The 18253-nt window shown below is 35.6% G+C and overlaps 1 protein-coding gene across 2 annotated transcripts in view; it reads right to left on the bottom strand.

Moving 5' to 3' along the window:
- Window positions 1–224: 224 nt before the first annotated feature.
- EMC2 (ER membrane protein complex subunit 2) overlaps window positions 225–18253 on the bottom strand; it is a 46219-nt gene continuing 28190 nt past the window's right edge. The window contains exons 6-11 of one of the 2 annotated variants that reach the window (XM_084509730.1): window positions 12696–12781; window positions 12470–12529; window positions 10040–10121; window positions 8801–8911; window positions 5540–5648; window positions 225–626 (exon numbers count right to left, since the gene is read on the bottom strand). In XM_084509730.1, the coding sequence (XP_084365856.1) occupies window positions 547–626; window positions 5540–5648; window positions 8801–8911; window positions 10040–10121; window positions 12470–12529; window positions 12696–12781 (528 nt within the window). In that variant the 3' untranslated portion in view covers window positions 225–546. Of the gene's footprint in view, window positions 634–5539; window positions 5649–8800; window positions 8912–10039; window positions 10122–12469; window positions 12530–12695; window positions 12782–18253 lie in introns of both variants that reach the window. The other variant, XM_084509729.1, reaches the window with a different exon arrangement.

Here is an 18253-nt window from a genome sequence, read left to right as displayed (position 1 = left end):
CATTAATAAAATTAAGTTATTCGTCTAATAAAGTGTATTCCTGCGTGATAACCTCTTCTTGATATATGGTAAATAGCCAAAAAATTTACATCTGTAGCATGCTTTACTTTACATATTTAACTCTTAAATATTCAAATATGATAAAAAACTTCTAACAGATGTTATTAATCTACACATATAAATTTGTAACTTCCATTGGCAAGTCCAATAAATCACTATGTATCTTTTAGTCATTTAACAAGTTTATTTCTACAAATTATGGCTTAAAAGCAGGTACTGTACATACAAAAATCTTGATACTGATGTGCAACTCATTATACTTCTTTATGCTGTCTTCGTTGGTAATTTATTCACTTCAGTGGGTATTTATCACATTTCTCATAGCAGCAATAAATAGTCTTTTACTTCTCATAAAACATTATTTTAGATAGCCACATTAATCAATACAAAATTAATTTTTAACAGCATTTGAGTAACATAACCCATAGCTCATTAAAGTTTGATCAGGGAATCTGTGAATTTAATATTACGTGTCTTTGTGCCAACCTAAGACTGAGTGATTTGCAGGGTCTCCAACATGTCTTCCACTGCCTTCAAAGAGTATTTACTTTCTTTCTTACTGCGACCTGCAAACTGGAAAGAAAAAAAAACCACATTCATATATAATAAATTTCTGCACATGGATCCTGTACAAGAAATGGTTCTTAAAAGTTAAGTATGACAAAAACAGCTCTAAAATTATTAGCTATATTTACTATAAGCCCAAAAGCACAGCCTCTTTAATGTTTCATTAAAACAATGTTTTTCCTACAACACAAGCTATGTTATCCTTCCTCTAGTAAGTCATGAAAAATATGTACCAAAATCCTTAATTTCAATCATTTGCAAATCACTAACAAATACTCCATTTGTAACAGTAACATTTATCTAATGACAGAGATCATCCTGTTGTTTTGTTTGCTCTGTAACCTTTAACATGAATTTTATTTGACTTGAATTTTTGATGTGATTCAATATAGATTATATTCATGATTTAAACAGTAGCAAGACTTGGATTTGATAGCTAATCAAGGAGCTAATCTATTTTCTATTTTTGTTCCAGCAAGACAGAGAAAGCTCTACTTACCAAAATCTACTACAGAACAATGAAGTCATCGTATAATTGCATTTTATGGTTCAAAGTAACTGCAAGTAATGACCTTGTGTTTGATTGTAACCTACTGCTGTAACATCTATTTCAGAGAGTATTTGAAATAAAGCCTGTCTTGATAACAAAGAAAAATACAGCTTAAAAGATACTATTTTCCAATCCTATGGCTTTACATTCCCTAAGATACGTGCAACCAAATTTGGGAAAGGAAGGGGAAGAAGGGTAGGAGATGTTGATTACTCCATGCTGACTTCAAAAGGGGCTTTCTAACTGTACTGACAGCTCCCGTTGCTCATCAGCCCCCCATCTAACAAAAGGGATTTATTGACTAAGTTGATCTTCTGACAAATGAAACTCTCAATCATTTTTAATACACCTGCATTAAAAAGAAGTTTTGCATTTGGTGTTGGGAAGGTGGTAAAGAAATTACAGAAGCATAACTATAACTTGCAGTTAGTAAAATAGCCAATTCTCTACCTAATTCTTAACATCTGAACACTCAATAAATTTTCAATTTAATGTTTTTTTATTTCAAATACCACTGCTGTCTTGCATAGTTAGTCTTTGATTTATAATGTGTCCCTTCTCTCTTGTAATTAACTTAATTTAGCAAACTCTTCATGACCTGTTAAGAAAGATTAAGTCATCAGACCCAGGTAATATCACACCAGCAACAAGCTGCAGGCCCCGTTAACCTGCTTTTGACCCCTAGGCTACAATCTAACATTGGGATTCCCAATCAGTACTGGGTTCTTAAAGAAACAGCTTTGGTACAGTAAAGGAAAATCTATTTCAAATTAAATAACTAGGAGAAAGAAATGCAGCTATTGGGACAACAGTAGTTAGGGGACATACTGAAAACTCCGTATTTTCATACTTCTTATTTTCAGAAGATGAACTGACATTCCCTGTTTTACTCTAGCAACATGTACAAATCTGTTCTCCAGGCTGCAGTTTCCATAATGCCCTGCAACAGTCAACTTCAGGGGAAAATCAAAGCTATCGTATCATTCTCTCAGGTGAGATAAGAAACCTTTGCTCGAAATCTGAACTTAATACAATGTCCTCTTTTTCTTCACACTAAACAAGAACAGTCCTAAGCTGACATTTGGGGAGGTCCAAACCCCTTCATACAAACAAGCAAATGCAAGAACAGAACTCAAAATCCTCGATAGAAGAACTGTTCCAATTCAAAGCATTTCAGAGACTTGATAAAAAAGCACAGAAGCCTGTGGTCAAACAGTACATTTGGCAGAACACACAGAAAGCAGGCAGAGGAAAGCCTGAAAATAAGAATTTCACTTATTTTCCTTGTCTTTAGGGACACTGAAAGCAAAACTGACACAAGACATTAGCTTAAAAAAGTTACTTGTTAGTTTCAGGAGTGGCTGCGTTCATGATATTGACGTGTGCTTCAAGCTACACAAGCAAAACCAAACTCTGCGTCATAACAAACAGAAGTATACTTGGAAATCTAATCACTTCAAATTTGCCCTGACGAACAATTATTTTGTCTATTCTGCCATTACACAGCAATTTGACTGATTGAGCCGGAATCCATTTCTTAAAATCATGATTTAATTTTCTGTCTCCCAAATGGTTTGTAACAAAATCACCTCTCCAACCATAAATAACATGTGGATTGCTAACACAGACGAATTTAGCAATATACCCAAGAAGCATGTATCTGGAAAATTACTGTGAGTAGGATCACATTAAAGATTTTTGTGAGCATTAATCAAACTTCCCTGCCTCTGCTGAAACGCTTCTACCAGAGGACATGCTAAACCAATTACCTAATTGAAGAGCACTAGAGGTAGCCCTAGTTTGTGTCAAGGTTAAAGGAACCGTGTGACTTGTGTCCTCAGCCAGGACAGTGAAAGGTTTCTGCACAGGATTGGCACCGCCTGAATAATCCAGAGCTTCCCAGTGATAAACTAACACAAAACTAAGCCTGAACTTGTAACAACTCTTCAAATAATCAGTACTTCTGTAACATTTCAAATAAAAGTTTAATTTTGTTTGCTTTTTTTACACACTCAAAGTTAAGTGGCCTAGAGAATGATGATGACTTTATTATTATTTTATATTTTTTAAGAGCATGTGTTAGTAGCCAGGAATTCCAGCTCCAAGTAGCAGTTCTAGCTACAAAATCTTCCTGACTTCGTTCATAAAATTACATCCCTCCCAGATTAGGCATAGATGAGAGGTAGTAATCAGCACAAATGGGTACGTATTTAACATCAAAATAATAATATTAACCAGATAAAGCACAGATATTTGATGCTTTAAAAAAAAAATCCAACCCAAAACCAAAAGCTTAATTGGACTGTTCTTTATGACCACATCTTTCTGTAAAGAAACTGCTCTGTAGTCTGACACTGGTGAAAGTAGTGAAAAGTGGTAGAAAGTAGTATTTTCTTTTTACACTCGAATACTCTCTTTTAAAATGACAATAAACTAAAATGTTCCTCTGATTTCAAACAGGAATGCACAGGAAAAGCAAAAATCATGAGCTGAATAAAATTACCTGTAAGAGAATAAAAAAACTGGCAAAAATATTTCAAATAAGCTGTATGAAAAATAAAAAAATGCAACTATAGCCGGTGTTGAATTTGAAAAAACAGAGCAGGTTTCCAAAATTACTAAGCATTATGTTTGTACTTGAAGTTCAAAATCCAGACTGAAAATGGGGAAAGATCTCATTGCAAGACAATTGCTCGAAAATAACTTTCTGAATAGCTTCATATTTTAAAGTCACAAATGCCCATAATTTGACTTGGCACCCATGTCAGGATTCAAAATGGATCTTATTCTCTAGAACATGACTAAAGGAAAAATTGCATTTAACAGTGTAAGAAGGTCCAACTAATAAAACATTTGGCATTGTCAATGCCAAACTCAACAGGCTCTTAAGGCTCTTATTTCACTTTGCAAAGAACTTTGGATAATGCTTGGAAAGTGGGGAGGATTTATAGAGATAATACAGGTATCTAGCTTAAAACCTGGCTAGACAATCTTCCACTAATGGGAGAAGGCTGTGAGGGCTTCCACTGGCACAAGCCACTGAGGTTTCATCCTTAGGTCCAAAAGATGACAATTTCCAACCACTCAACACACTAAGGGAGCAACAAATCAGTACTGACTCATAGGGGAAACTGCCACCTACTACATCACCAAACACCATTTGCTGTAGCAGTTGGATGTTGTAAGCCTCTGACAAACACTAGAGTGGCCAAACCTTTCTGCAGTCATGTCAGAGTAGCAAGCTCAATAGGGTTGGGCTTAGGAAGTCCTGTCCAGCTGTAGTCACTACAGCTTCTTATGGGACTCCTCTGAAGATGAAAGGAGTGTTCACATCAGTTGCTTGCCAAATCCTAGGTTGAACAGATACACTTTCTGCATAGCTGAACTCTCCCTATGATTCCAGTCAGATATGGTGTTCATCACTTTATGTTCCAAACAGCTAAAAAGAGCTGCTAAAGTGTGCAATGCATCACAAAAGTATGAAGTCACAAAGAAGTTATGACATTTGTTTTAAATATATAGTTGTGTTAACATGATCTGTTCTGGTAAGCATCAACCAAAAATGCTTAACATGGTTTCCTAAATAATTTCACAGAAACAATGGCATTGCACTTTCCAGTAAAAAATACAGAACAACAACAACAGAAGTAGTCATATTAGAGATAGTGATGCTAACAGAAAAAGCTATGTGGAGGAAAAAAAAGAAACGGCAAGTTTATTTGGCTGTGAGTCAAGTAACTACAAACTTCCATAATTAAACTTTCACTGTAATTAGAACCTGGAGATGCATATTTTTAGGTCTTAATCATGGTATGCCACCAACCCACAGCCAACACTGACTTTACATTCCCATTCTGATGCACCCTGAAGGAGGCCATTTCCCAGAAACACTAATGGGTCTCTACTGGTGCTTTGAACTGGAAACCTTAATCATTATCCCCACTTAAAACATGTGTTCAAGGCCCCTCAAATCTAAGCAGATCATTTTATTAAGACCTAACACATGGAATAATAGTTTTCACCCAAAATTCACACATCTTTTAAAACCTGTCTTGTTCTGTCAATAATGAGTCTATTGTGTATTCTGCTCTTCAAGGTTTGCTTTGTTTGTTTTCTCTCATAAATCCCAAAAGACTACTGTTTTCCACTGACACTGTGCTTACTGGAATGTCAGACATACTGAAGCCAAAAGAAGTCCAGCTAATTTATGGGAAACGAGACATAGCATGCAAGAAGAAAGCAAGAAATCCATGCAGGTTACGTTGATTTACACACATCGCATCTAACCTGTTGAATGGCAGTTGATCAAAGTGCAGACAAAACTACAGAGTATGTCGAGAGTATCAGAAAACAATTATGTACTAACCTGGTACGCTCTGTTTATTTGATTAGCTGCCCAGCTGGCATATTTCATATTATCTTTTTTCATTTTTGCGCTTGCTTTTGGGTTGGATGCAATATGGCTTGCAGACTAGAAATGAAAGCATAAAAAAAAAAAAAGCAGTGTAACCACAAAATATATATACATGAAATAAACTGAGAGTACTTAGCACCTTTGCATACAGAGCCCCGGTAACAGCAGAAATAGAAAAACTGGTATACTGGTAAACTGCATCCAATTAAGAATTACATGAACTACTTAAGCTATAGTTTGTCCTAATTAAGGCTAAAGTAGACTTAAGCTCAGTTGTGTACTGAGTTAAGAACAGAACCTGGATATAATCAGCCAACCCAATTTGCTTTTCCTAAAGTAAGAGTTACAAATTAGTTTTTCCTATTTGATTTCTTACCAGAGGAGATTAAAAATGCATCATCTGTGTGTCCAGACTGCCATTTTTTCCTGGTGACATTAGAAAAGTTTTAGAAGCAGGTTTTATACAAAAACTATGCCCATCTTCACTTGGAAGAATTACTTAAGAACTTAACTCATCTTGGAGACATTTCCACTTACACAAATAAATCCACTTTGTAAGGAATCATTGCTATTCTGAGTGCAAAAGTACTCGAGTGCAAAGAACTTACATTCATCAATGAAAACCTACAGAGATCTCAAGAAAAGAGCATGAAGCCAATGCCTACGTAAGTACTACATACAGAATTCAAACAGTTTTCCCCTATTGCTATTTATCTGCAACTACCTCCAGAAGTGAAAGGAGTGGAAGAAGAAGCCTCTACAAATTCATGAACGTTCTTTCTGAAGCCAAGACTCCATGACTTAAATTTGCAATCTAGTATACAGTCATGGCCCTAAGCTAAGGCATAAGTCTCTACAGTTTCCTGACTTTGAGGAAGCATTACCAGTTTCCTCAGCAGATGCAGCCAAAAGTCTTTTGGAGAATTTACCACGGTTACAGACTGTCTTCAGGGACTACAGATGCTGGGCATGTCTGTCAAGAACTAAAGTAGTAGCCACAGTAAAAGCAGATCCTGAAGTCTAGAAACAACATTAAAAAGAAACTAGGAGCCAAAGGGTAGATACAGAAATAGCAATGGCAAGCTGAACTTGCAAGCATCTCCTAGTGAAATCTATCAGCCAGCTCCACAAACCTGAAGAAACTGACCAGTCAGTAGTGTACTTAAATTGTGCAAATCAGGGTTTGTTTGTACAACTTTCAGGCAGTGACAAAAACACTTTTCTCAAACTCTCATATTAGCTCAAAGTGGACAGTCAAATCATTATGGAAATAACAGGCTCTAAGTCTACCTTATAGACTGAAAATAACAGGCAGGACATTAAGATCTGACAGAGGACAAGTCCAAGTGCATAACGTTCAACAAGGGATAGTGCCAGGTCCTGCACCTGGATCATAACAACCCCATGCAGAGGTGTAGGCTTTGGGAAGAGTGGATGGAAAGCTGCCCAGAAGAAAAGGACGTGGGGATGCAGGCTGAAAGCCAGCTGAACATGAAGTGGCCAAGAAAACTGATGGCATCCTGGCCTACATTAGAAATAGTGCAGCCAGCCGGACGAGAGAAGTGATTGCCCCTCTGAATTCAGCACCGGTGAGACCTCACCTTGAATACTGTGTTCAGTTTGGGGCCCCTTGCTGTACATGGGATATTGAGATGTTTGAGCATGTACAGAGCAGAGCAACTGAAGCTAGCAAAGGGACTAAAAACAAGTCTTACGAGAAGCAGCTGAGGGAATTGGGGTTGTTTACTCTGAAGAGGAGGCTGAGGGCAAACCATATTGCCCTCTACAACTACCTGAAGGTAAGTTGCAGCAAGGAGGGAGTCAGTCCCTTTCTGCAGGTGACAACTGATAGGAAGCAAGCCAACAGCCTCAAGTTGCACCAGGGTAGGTTTAGACTGGACATTAGTAACAATTTCTTCCCAGAAAGGGCAGTCGAGCATTAGACAGGCTGCCCAGGAAGTGGTGGAGTCCCTACCCCTGGAGGTATTTAAGAAACGTATGGATGTGGCACCGACAGACATGGTTTGGTGATGGGATGCAGATGGTCAGCAGTTGGACTTCATGATCTTGAAGGTATTTTCCAACCTAGATGATTCTTTGATTCTAATTACTGTACTAATGGCCAATCACATTCTTGTCAATAGTTCTGTTCAGGCTAAAGATTCATTTTGAAATTGTAGAAAGTTCTATTTAGAAATTGGACTGAGAAAAACAAACAGATAAAAAAAAAAAAAGGTGTTCTGTTTGTTTGTTTTTAAACAGTTATCAGTCATAGTATGGTACTACCCTTCAGCAGTTCAACATCCTGCAGAGAAGAGTATAACTTCAAATACTTTTTCAAGAAGTTACCTTCATGTGTTAATTATCATAATTATTTGGAAAACATGGGCAAAACTTACAGCTTAAAAGCACTTCAACTAAGGAGACAATTGCAAAGATCAGCTTCTTGAAGTTGCAGAAAATACCCAATCTCAATGCGCTTTATAGATAACACATCTTGTGATGACATTACACAACTGAGCTCCTAAACATGGGGATTTACAGCCATCCAAACTGTCTGAAGATGCATTAGTGTAAGTCACTAATCAATATTATGCAACTGAAGTCTCTGGGAGCCCTAACGTCCCAAACAGCTTGAGGTGAAGGAAATTTTAACAAACAATAATGCTTAAAAATATTTTAAAATAAATTAATCTTTGATGAAGTTGACCTGAAAGATAGCTTGGTAGCTAAAGATAGTTAACCTTGGAAAATGTCTACATTGATAGTCAAACTATGTGAGAATATTGATGGGGAAAAGAAAAAATTTTAAAAAAAAGAAAAGAAAAAGTGTTTGAATTTACATATGGAAGTATATGAAGGAGAGACCTTGCTTCTATAGGAAAGCACATTCAAAAGCAGCTAAAATTACAGTTTATACTTCTTAATAAAACATTTTGAAAACTGATTTATTAAAGTATCATTACCCTATCAGGGATACTGGAAGCAAGATGCACATACTGGAATAGGGGTGACAACTTCAATGTCTTTTTACTACTTTTGATCACTGGCATAAAATTGTCCATACTCAATATTTAGTAACAGTGTTAACAATCCAAACCACTAAGTTAAACCAGAAGGAAGAAAACCTAGCAAATAGGAAAGGAAAACATACAAGCATAAAGACATTCAAAATGATAACATGGAAAATATATAACCAAGGTGCTTACCATATAAAGTCCAAACAAAGCTCTCATATTTCTGTTGTTAAGCTTCAGTGCTTGTGCAAAATACTTTCTTGATAGCTCAAGGTTTTCAAGCCCCCCTTGAGTGTATTTAACCTGTAAAAATGATAGGCTCTTGAAAGTTGCATGTCACTCTTGCCTCTAGCATTCGCTCTTGATTCATAGATATTATGAAATTTTTTGTCACATTTGTTTCACACAAATATTTCAGATAAGTTCTACCAAAGGCAAAACACTGGCCTGTGAGAAATGTTAACTCTTTTCAATAAACACAAAAATATTTAACTATAGAGAAAAAAGTCAGTGTTAATTTAATCAGTTGCTAAAAGAATAAAAAATGATTATTTTGCACCTATTCATACCTACAATATTGGGATAGCCTCTTACGAAATTATGACAAACTCTCAATCTAAACCTAAATTCTGACTGCTATAAATCCATACTAACTCTAAACTCCTTCAGTGTAGCATACCAGTACAGAAAAAACAAAAAACCAAAATGTCTTTCATTAGCTATTCAACTGCAAAATAGTGTACAAAATTTAAAGATCACTCCACTATTTTCTACTAGTTTTGCCTGTTATTAAAACAAGAAAGATAATTATTAGAAGACATGCTTCACAGATTTTCTATCACAAAGTTATTTAGACATTCAACTTTCAATGTTAATTCAATTTTATCCATTTTAACAAAACAAATTCAATTAATTCCACGCAGTTAAAGTGTAGTTTAGGGAAAAAAAATCACACATCTGAAAAATGAATACAAATGACTAAAAACGTCGAGCTCAAAATTCAGTGTCCTCTTTCTACTCAGTGCTCTTTCAATAAAATAATTCTTACTTGAAGGAATCCACGACCTGGCTCCACAATAATAGGTAATACATCATAACTTCCTAGATATGATGTATAGTCTTCTATTACTGTTGAAAAATTTCACTTCTCATTTGAAAAGTACATAAACATTTCAACAAGAATTGCTCATTTAAAAGGAATTTTTATCCTCAATAATTCCTATCCTTACTCTTATTTATACATTAGTCAAACTGAGCAACAAAATATATTTTTTTTAACATTCAAGCTCTTTGAGAAATTAACATTCTCTGTGTACTCTCTTACATCTCCTAGGGAAAATTAAAGAAACTATTTTTATTCTGTTTTCACTACTTCAGTAACATAAAAGCAGAACACATTTAAGTATAATTGATTTTTCTGAAAATACTTACTTCAGCATATTGCTGACAATACAAGTGGTTGTGTGGATTAGTCATCATAAGCTCCTCTAAGCAGAAGGCTGCCTTTGCATAGCTGAGGAACATAAAAACAGTGGCATATAAAAACAAAAGAATACACAGCTCTCTCCCTCAGTTTCTCTACAGTGCAATACAAGAAGCCTTATTTTTTTTCATAACTCCATGATTTACAATCAAAAGAAATGTTTTAATTTTCAATGATGTTTGAAACCACAAATCAGTATTTTTTACATCATAAACAGTGAAAAATATACAAAATGTATACACCTAACACCAACTACAACATAGTTCATTTTTTTTTTTCTACAAGAAAATTCATCTACACGTTGATTGATTTAGCATGGTATAGATTGGAGCATTTACACTGTTGGTTATCTATCTACCCACAGTCAACCACAGAAATGCGATCAAAAAACATACGGAAAGTTCTAAAAGTCAGACAGTCCAAATGCATGCAAGAAAATAGCATTATACCAGTCCAAACTGGCAACAACTTATCGTTGCAAAAGAAGACTTGTTCTTTATATGAAAGCTTTCAGGAAGAATTACAAGACAAGCTTATAACAACTTTGTTCCGGTTAATAAAAATCCTAGCTTCACAGTATTTTGACTAATAGGGTTTCCTGCAGAATTTGTGTCTTCTACAGATACGTGATAGCACACAGAGCTTATATGACAGGAGTCCAAAATACAGAGAGACAAAGTTCGTAATGCCAGTGTTGGTAGATACTTAGTATCAGAGCAGAACCAATTTAGCAACAATGAGAATATTAAACCAAATAATCAGTCAAGTATTATTTCTTAAAATAAGCAAACTGTTTTTTTGCTATGATCGTAGCAATAGTCAGATATATATCTCAAATGAGATGCATCTCATTTGGAGATAAAAGGATAGTAGACCAACTCTCAAAAGTAGAAGCTGCAGTCCTCCTGTCAGAACAGAATGAAGAACTGAGGACTACATAAACCTTGTAAATCTAGGAGTATTTGTTAACAACAGTAACAGCATGGTGATTTCACAAGCAAGACAGAATTTGTGAGACTGATAAAACAAGTGATGAAGTATTTCCTTTATTTCTAAAATTAATATTTAGTTGCTTTTTCAACTGACTGATTTTTTCTCCAAATCAAAATAATTGTAATAATTAATGATACTCGTAAAATAAAACTACAGTGAGAACAGTCAACTTTTTCAATAAATTGAAGTTCATCTTTTTTTTTTTTTATTTAAAAACCAAGGCAAATACAAGCAAAACCAATTTCCTTCTCAGGCTTTATTATATGATTTTGTAATAAAGATTACAGAAAAAAAAAAAGCTGACAAAAGCTATAAAGGAATATGTATTCCATTTATTCTATTACAGCCGTATTCCAGCTCCACCAACAGATTTGACAGCTTAAATATATTTCTAAATATATGTGTATACATAATATTAAATTTCCATTTTCTTGGAAAAGTTGGTGAATTTCTCAAAAGAAATGTAAATCTGGGACATCAAAATTCTAGATTAATCCCAAAGTCAGCATTTGAAAGAGTTTAATAATTATTTTTGAGAATGAGGTGGAAGGAGAGACAATGGGGGAACAAATTTTTCATTGCAGTAAGAAGGGCTATTTCTTGAGAGTTTGATTCTTTTACTACTCTCTAGAAAGGAAGGAAGGAAACAATGTGATATAATTTAGGCTGGGTTGAAGAACTAAAGTGGGGGGGAAATATGCCTTTGGGTGGGGGTTAGAATTAATGCTGTGATATTAGAAAACTTGCACTAAGGCTTTGAGCTAATCCTCTCACACTGGGATTTCCTCCTGTCACTACAGCAATAAAAAAAGCTAACAAAAACATTAAATATCCAATAAGCAAGTTACTACAACACTCAGCATTCTTGATTGCACTGGGTTTTGTACCCAGGCGACCAAATTCCTCTAACTCTGGATCCATGTTTTATTTATTTATTTTTAAAAGGTTACTAGAAGTTCTTGCAGAGGTAAGCTAAGAGAAAGTAAGAATGCTATGCACAAATGATGTGATAAATTGTTTTTAGATGTAAAGAATTTTAAATCTGTAACTAGTAAAAAATATCACTTGTGTGAAAAATTATAGAAAATGCATACTGCTCATTGCCACACTTAAAACATTTATTTTAAAATAGTGGATTTAAAAAATAACTGAAACATACTGGTGATTAAGTAAATTGTTTCTGTTTAAAAATCAAATACCTTGTTAAAGCACTAGTAGTCAGATAAGGCTGATTCTGTGTTAATTATTTCCTGACAAAGCTGATATTAGAAATGAGACTGTATACTTTCTAACACTAGTCCTTCAAAACAATCACCAAGGTTTTTGATTTGCACAGAGCGTAGTTCAATTTAACAGTTTTTATGTGGACTCAGCAAACAACTTACTCATGCTCATTGATGTAAAGTTCTGCAAGTTCATGCCAAGCTTCCTGGTCTCCAACAAATCTGTACAGAAAAAGGCAAGAGAGGAAAAAAAGCAAAAAGAATGTGTGAAGGGATTCTGTAAATGACCAGCCTGGAAGCAAAGCGTAAATCAAATGCAAATTCCATTTTAATTAAAAAGATTTATCAGAATAGCAAAACACAATCTGTATTCTTGTGAGACACTCACTGTTCCAGATACTCATTCAGCTCTCGGATGGCCTCAAGATTTTTCCCCTGGGCTTTTCGAATGGCAATCTTACGCTTTCTTGCTGCCTATGGGTTGACATTAATAAAGGATTAAGGTCTCATAATTCCCTGGGTTTTTGTAAAGAAAGCAATTTGACTGTGCAAATTATTATCTCAATACCAGTGGAATTCCACTGCAGAGCAACTGCTAGGTTGGAGTTTATAAACATACCCTATGACATCCCACTGAGAGACTGAAAACCTCTTCTTACAATCACATTATGTACGCCTTTCTTTGGAAGTACAAACTGTATGCATTATTTCATTCAAATAAATGACTGTCCAGATTCCGATAATTACAAAACAGCAGGGGACGCTAATCTTCAGCCGTTCCAAAGACCCCCACCTTGCCATTCACAAGGTCTATGACTACAGAGGAGAGATGGGGACTGGATTTTAGAGAATCCCACAGATGCACCTTGGTTGCCACTTTATGGCTTTCAGCCACTTTTAACGATTCTCGTCAAAGTGCTGAATGCAATCTTTTAATTCCTGTTGAACATGCATCAAGTTCATATGCAACCTTCACACCACTTCTGAAAAAAAAAATTAGGCTTTTCAATGTTAAGGGAACATAAAGCGGCCATTTCAATGGCAAAAGCAAAGAGTACTCCGATACGTAGGTGGAAAATGTGTTTCAACATAAACAATATAAAAACAGAGTTAAGAATTATACTTTATTCATATTTCAAACTCCATATAAGTTGTTACAGAATACCAAAAGAAAGAATATAGAGTTTTAATAGCTGATTGTTCTAGATTTCAGTCCAAAATTCCAGTTTCTGAAGTTTTCTGGTTACAGTTCTCGAAAGGCAGAATGTCCCTCTAGAACACCTAACCTCTAGGAGTTTTAAATCGAGGTGCACTTCAGGTGTAATTCAAAACAACAGCCATCCGTCTCGCTAGCAGTCTGACAGCACTACACCTCCACCAGCCTGAAAGTCATCAGAGCTGGGGTCTGACAGAATGGAAGGAAAAACAAACTCCAGCACAAAGTGCCCCAAAGAACGAACGCCATCTGGGCCATTGCTCCATCAGATAATATTCATGAAAAAATTGTATGCTTTTCCTGTAACATACTGCCAGTGCTTATTCCTTGTACCTCTCAGCTCACTTTGTACCACATGAAGTGGTTACACAGCTGGGTACAGCCTTACAGAAGCCTTGACTGCCCGGGAACACACAACTCTGTCACAAAACCTCAAAAGATTTTAACCTCTGACATCAAGATAGCTCTGAAACTGGTTTCTTCACGATGTACCTTCCTATGGTAACAGTCACATTAACCCTGCAGGGGTTTCTGTAGTTTTACGGTATTTTAAACATGACTGTTCTTTCATGTAATTTATCTTTTAATCATCGTTTGACAATGTTAATTTCTCTTGGAAGAGCACTGGAGCACATCATTTACGTAAACTAGTTCAGGCTGGTTAGTAACACAAGAAACCAGAAGTGCTTTTAATGCTGTCAGCTCATTCTTTCCTCCGAGCTCGTCCCCTTCACCTCCCTCACGAACACATATTCAGTGCAAATTCAGTGAAAATGACTCGAGCTAAAAATATATCACTCTTCTGCTTCAACACAACGCGGAGGTAGAGAGAAAATCTGTAGGACGGATCAGGAGACAAATGAGGACACAGGCAGCGTGGCGGGTTTACCCACAGTCACTCCGTTATCCAGCGCTGCTTTGTCAAACTGCAACCTGTGAAACTACATTCATCTTCCTGCTATTACTGGGAGACGGTTGGCTAAAATCCATAACCGGCTCGGGAAATTTTAACTGCTGACCACATCTATCACTCTAACAATAATATACACTGCTTATTCTCCTGAAAGCTTTTGAAATAATGATAACAGCACAATTATATATATATATATATATATGCATATATGTATATATTTCATCTTACAAGAATCATGTCACATGTTTATCAAATTGCAACTACTACTAAACGAAAAAAAAAGACGACAAAAAAAAAAAAAAAAAAAAAAACAACTTCATTGCTCCCTATCAAGTTTTCTGAAGAGGTCTCCAAGCATTTCATAAAGCAGGTCGTTATCCCTGCCCTGGGGGAAACGCTGGTGCAGCGCTGAGCCTGCCCAAGGCTGGGATTACACAGCTCGGTGACCTGCTCGCTGAGCAGGAAACCTGAAAGCAGGGAAGAGCGGGGATAACCTCAGCCAAAGAAGCACAGCGTGCAATTACGACTTACGAAGACACAAGTCTCTTTTGCAGGTGATAGACTAGCTACTTTAAAATGCAGCTTGTAAATTGAAAATTCGGTTGTTATTTGCAAAATTTTAAGAAAAAAAATCATTAGACTGGAATGATCAAAAATAACCCGCGTGAGACTGAAATCATCTGTTTAATATCTAAAATCAATCAACACATCTGACAACTTAATTTGCAATGACAACCAGGCACAGACTACATGTAAGCCATCCGTCCTCTTCATTTCTAACATAACTCCTTCAATTGCATGCAAAGTCCTCCAGAAGCATCTGCAAACAGATTCTCTCCATGGGTGCTTTCCTTCTTGACCACAGCACTCCCAAATAACGTAAATCACTGCAGCCTCAAGATGTTAATTTACAAAAAGCTACAACTATTTCTAGTCACAAACTTAAACTGATGTTTACCTATAAAAAGCATGCCATGTAATGTAATCAAATACCGAGGATACCAGGATTAGTCATAATTACTGAGATCTGATGGTAGCACTTGAGAGTAAAATTAATTATATGCACATTTGCTTCTAAACTGCACACAGCATTTCCTCAAAATAACACTTTTTTATTTCACAGTTGAGAAAAGCAGTATTTAAAACTTCCCATTTCATTCCCCTTATCAAAAATAAAACAGCATCTGGGCTTGAAATCTGCACTCACTTCACCCACAAACACACCTTCAAAACTCCTGTGGTAAGTTAATTTATTTAAAGAGAACTCTTTGTAAACTAAGACACACTGACATTCAAAACAGTGCTGACACTCAAAAGAAAAATGTGGGAAATAGATGCACAATGTGTTTTGGAGTGACACAGAATTTTTGAAAGTATTTAAAATTGCTGGGAAGAAACCAATGGTGCTGTAGAGTTGTTTTTTTGGTTTGGCTTTTAAAAAGTAATTTACAGCATTTTTCAATCACATAAATAAAATTAATACAAAAATGTTCAGAGAACATTGCCAGGAGACATTCACATAGATGCTCAGAAGAGATTGAAAGTATTTGGATCTGTGACTCCTAGGAGTCATAAGACTTCTGAAAAATAAAGACCTAGAAACAAAATAGTATTGCTTTTACCTGTACTCACAAACTACTCCTTCATCTCACTTTCTCACTTTTCTTAAAAGACCATAAAAACTATCAGTTAATTTTTTAAAATAAAGACTGATTTCAATACAACTCCAGTACTCCCTGTTTTAAGAAAAAAAAAAAAAAAAAGTATGAAAAGGCCTAAAAACTAAAACCAGACCTGGGCAATTTTGTGTTGTAAACTTCTCTCTCTCTGTCTCTCTCTCTCTTTTTTTTTTTTTAAATTTATGCTGTCTCTGACCCTATCCAGGTCCGTGTGTGCATCACTTTCCTCCTCAGTGAGCTGGGCCTCACGTCCAGGATGCTTCCTGAGCATCTTGAGAGTAGGCTACATAATGACAAACATAGCATCATTTTCTTCTTTATTTTCATCAAATTAAATCAAGCGTTTTACTGCGCAGAACCACTACCAATGATAACAACCATTCCACCAGACAAAAACTAGTTACTTTTAAGAAAAAAGGCAGGCTCAAAGCAGTACTGCAGAAGATTATCATACATGCCACTCATTACCTGCCTTAATAACAGGTGGTTTGGAAAAAAAAAAAAAGTCACTTCATGTTTTATTAATGTTTCAGGACTTCATTTAGTGTAAGTCTCACATTTCAAAATATAAGCTCGTTTTTGAGCTTTTCTGAGCTCATTTTGACCTACTGCAAGACACTAAAAGACTGCAGAACGCAGAGTACAAACCTGTGCAATCATTAACTTCAAGTCCACTAAGAATTGTCACAAGAGACCTATTTTCAACTACCAGATTTGAGATTATTTTGAAATCTGTGTAGTGTACTAAAACAGTTGTAACAATTATGTTTAAAAAGATAGCAAAATAACGTTCAAACCTTACATCTCAGTTCTGCACATCACAACAATAAGACTCTTAGGAACTAGTCTGATACAAAAACGAACTCAGTCTCCTTCCACCTTAAATTGAAAAAGAAAAAAAAAAGAAAAAGAAATTTCTATGCTGCAACAAGATATGCAGTGTTTGACCGTGCAGAACCTATGACATGGAATTCCCCCTATCAGTTTTCCAGGGTTTAAAACAAAATATTGGAATGGTTATTGGCTGATTCTGTAAATCCAGCATTCTTAATGGAAAGATATATGCCATCTTAAAGAAACACTTATACCGTAATCAGTATCATCTGGACTAAGGTACTTTAGTATGTCACATTTATTAAACAGTGAACCTTTCCAAGCTATTTCTTATAAAGACTAATAATCCCCAATCTGGCACAAGAACTAATCCTCCATTTGTCATGATTCTTTTTAATTAGCATTAAGTAGACTCAAAGTGAAGTTAGGATTTGAACATTTATCAACTTCTGCACTCGATTAGTACAATATACCAACAGAGAGTCTACGATCTGTCTAATTTCATGGTTGCAAATAAGGTACTAGGAGGAGAATTGTCAAGAACTGACATGTCTAAGAAAGGAACAATTTCCTATTTGTTTCACTGCTGCAATGTTAATATTGTAACTTAAAATAAATTCATAGTTTGTTTTTTGTTAAGGATACAACAACTTAGAAAAGGGTCATTTGGCCTAAGATTTTGACACATTAAAATAATTTCCTTCAAATTGGAGTATGCAAATTAAAAGCGTGAACAGCTACAACAAAGATAAAGGGAAGGAATTATGTGGACGTCAAAAAATACCACATCATTTGAATACAACCACCACAACAAATATACTGTTACCAGATTTTTTATTTATTATTTATTTATTTATTTTTAAGTTAACCAAGGAAGACAATTAAATCAGGCCAAATCTTGCAAATGAATCTATGCAGGCACAGAGCTACTGACTTGAAACTGCTGCTTTATGGGTAACGTCAAGCATAAGTAGCAATGGTCAACACAATTTTTTACAGGGTTCCAGAGAGGAATCCAACAAACCCATAATGTCTACCACCAGCACACAGAAAATTGGTAGAAGCTATAAAGGCTAAAAACTCATGCCTGGAATTGGAAAACACGAAAAATATTATGTATCAAGGAAAACTCAGCAGTTTAGACAAACGAAAGTAAAGCTTCCCAGATCTACTGGAGTCTCTCTTTGAGAGAGTTACTAATAGTGTGCATGAATAAAGATCCATTTAAAAGTCAACTTTGACTTCAACAAGAATTTCAAAAGGATCTCTCACTGGAAGCTCTGGAGGAAACTGAAGTGCCATGG

This window comes from Aythya ferina (genome assembly GCF_964211825.1).
Source record: "Aythya ferina genome assembly, chromosome: 2".
NCBI classification, from domain to species: Eukaryota; Metazoa; Chordata; class Aves; order Anseriformes; family Anatidae; genus Aythya; species Aythya ferina.
Note: the sequence above shows the minus strand (reverse complement) of the source record. Positions and strands in the feature narration are given on the sequence as shown.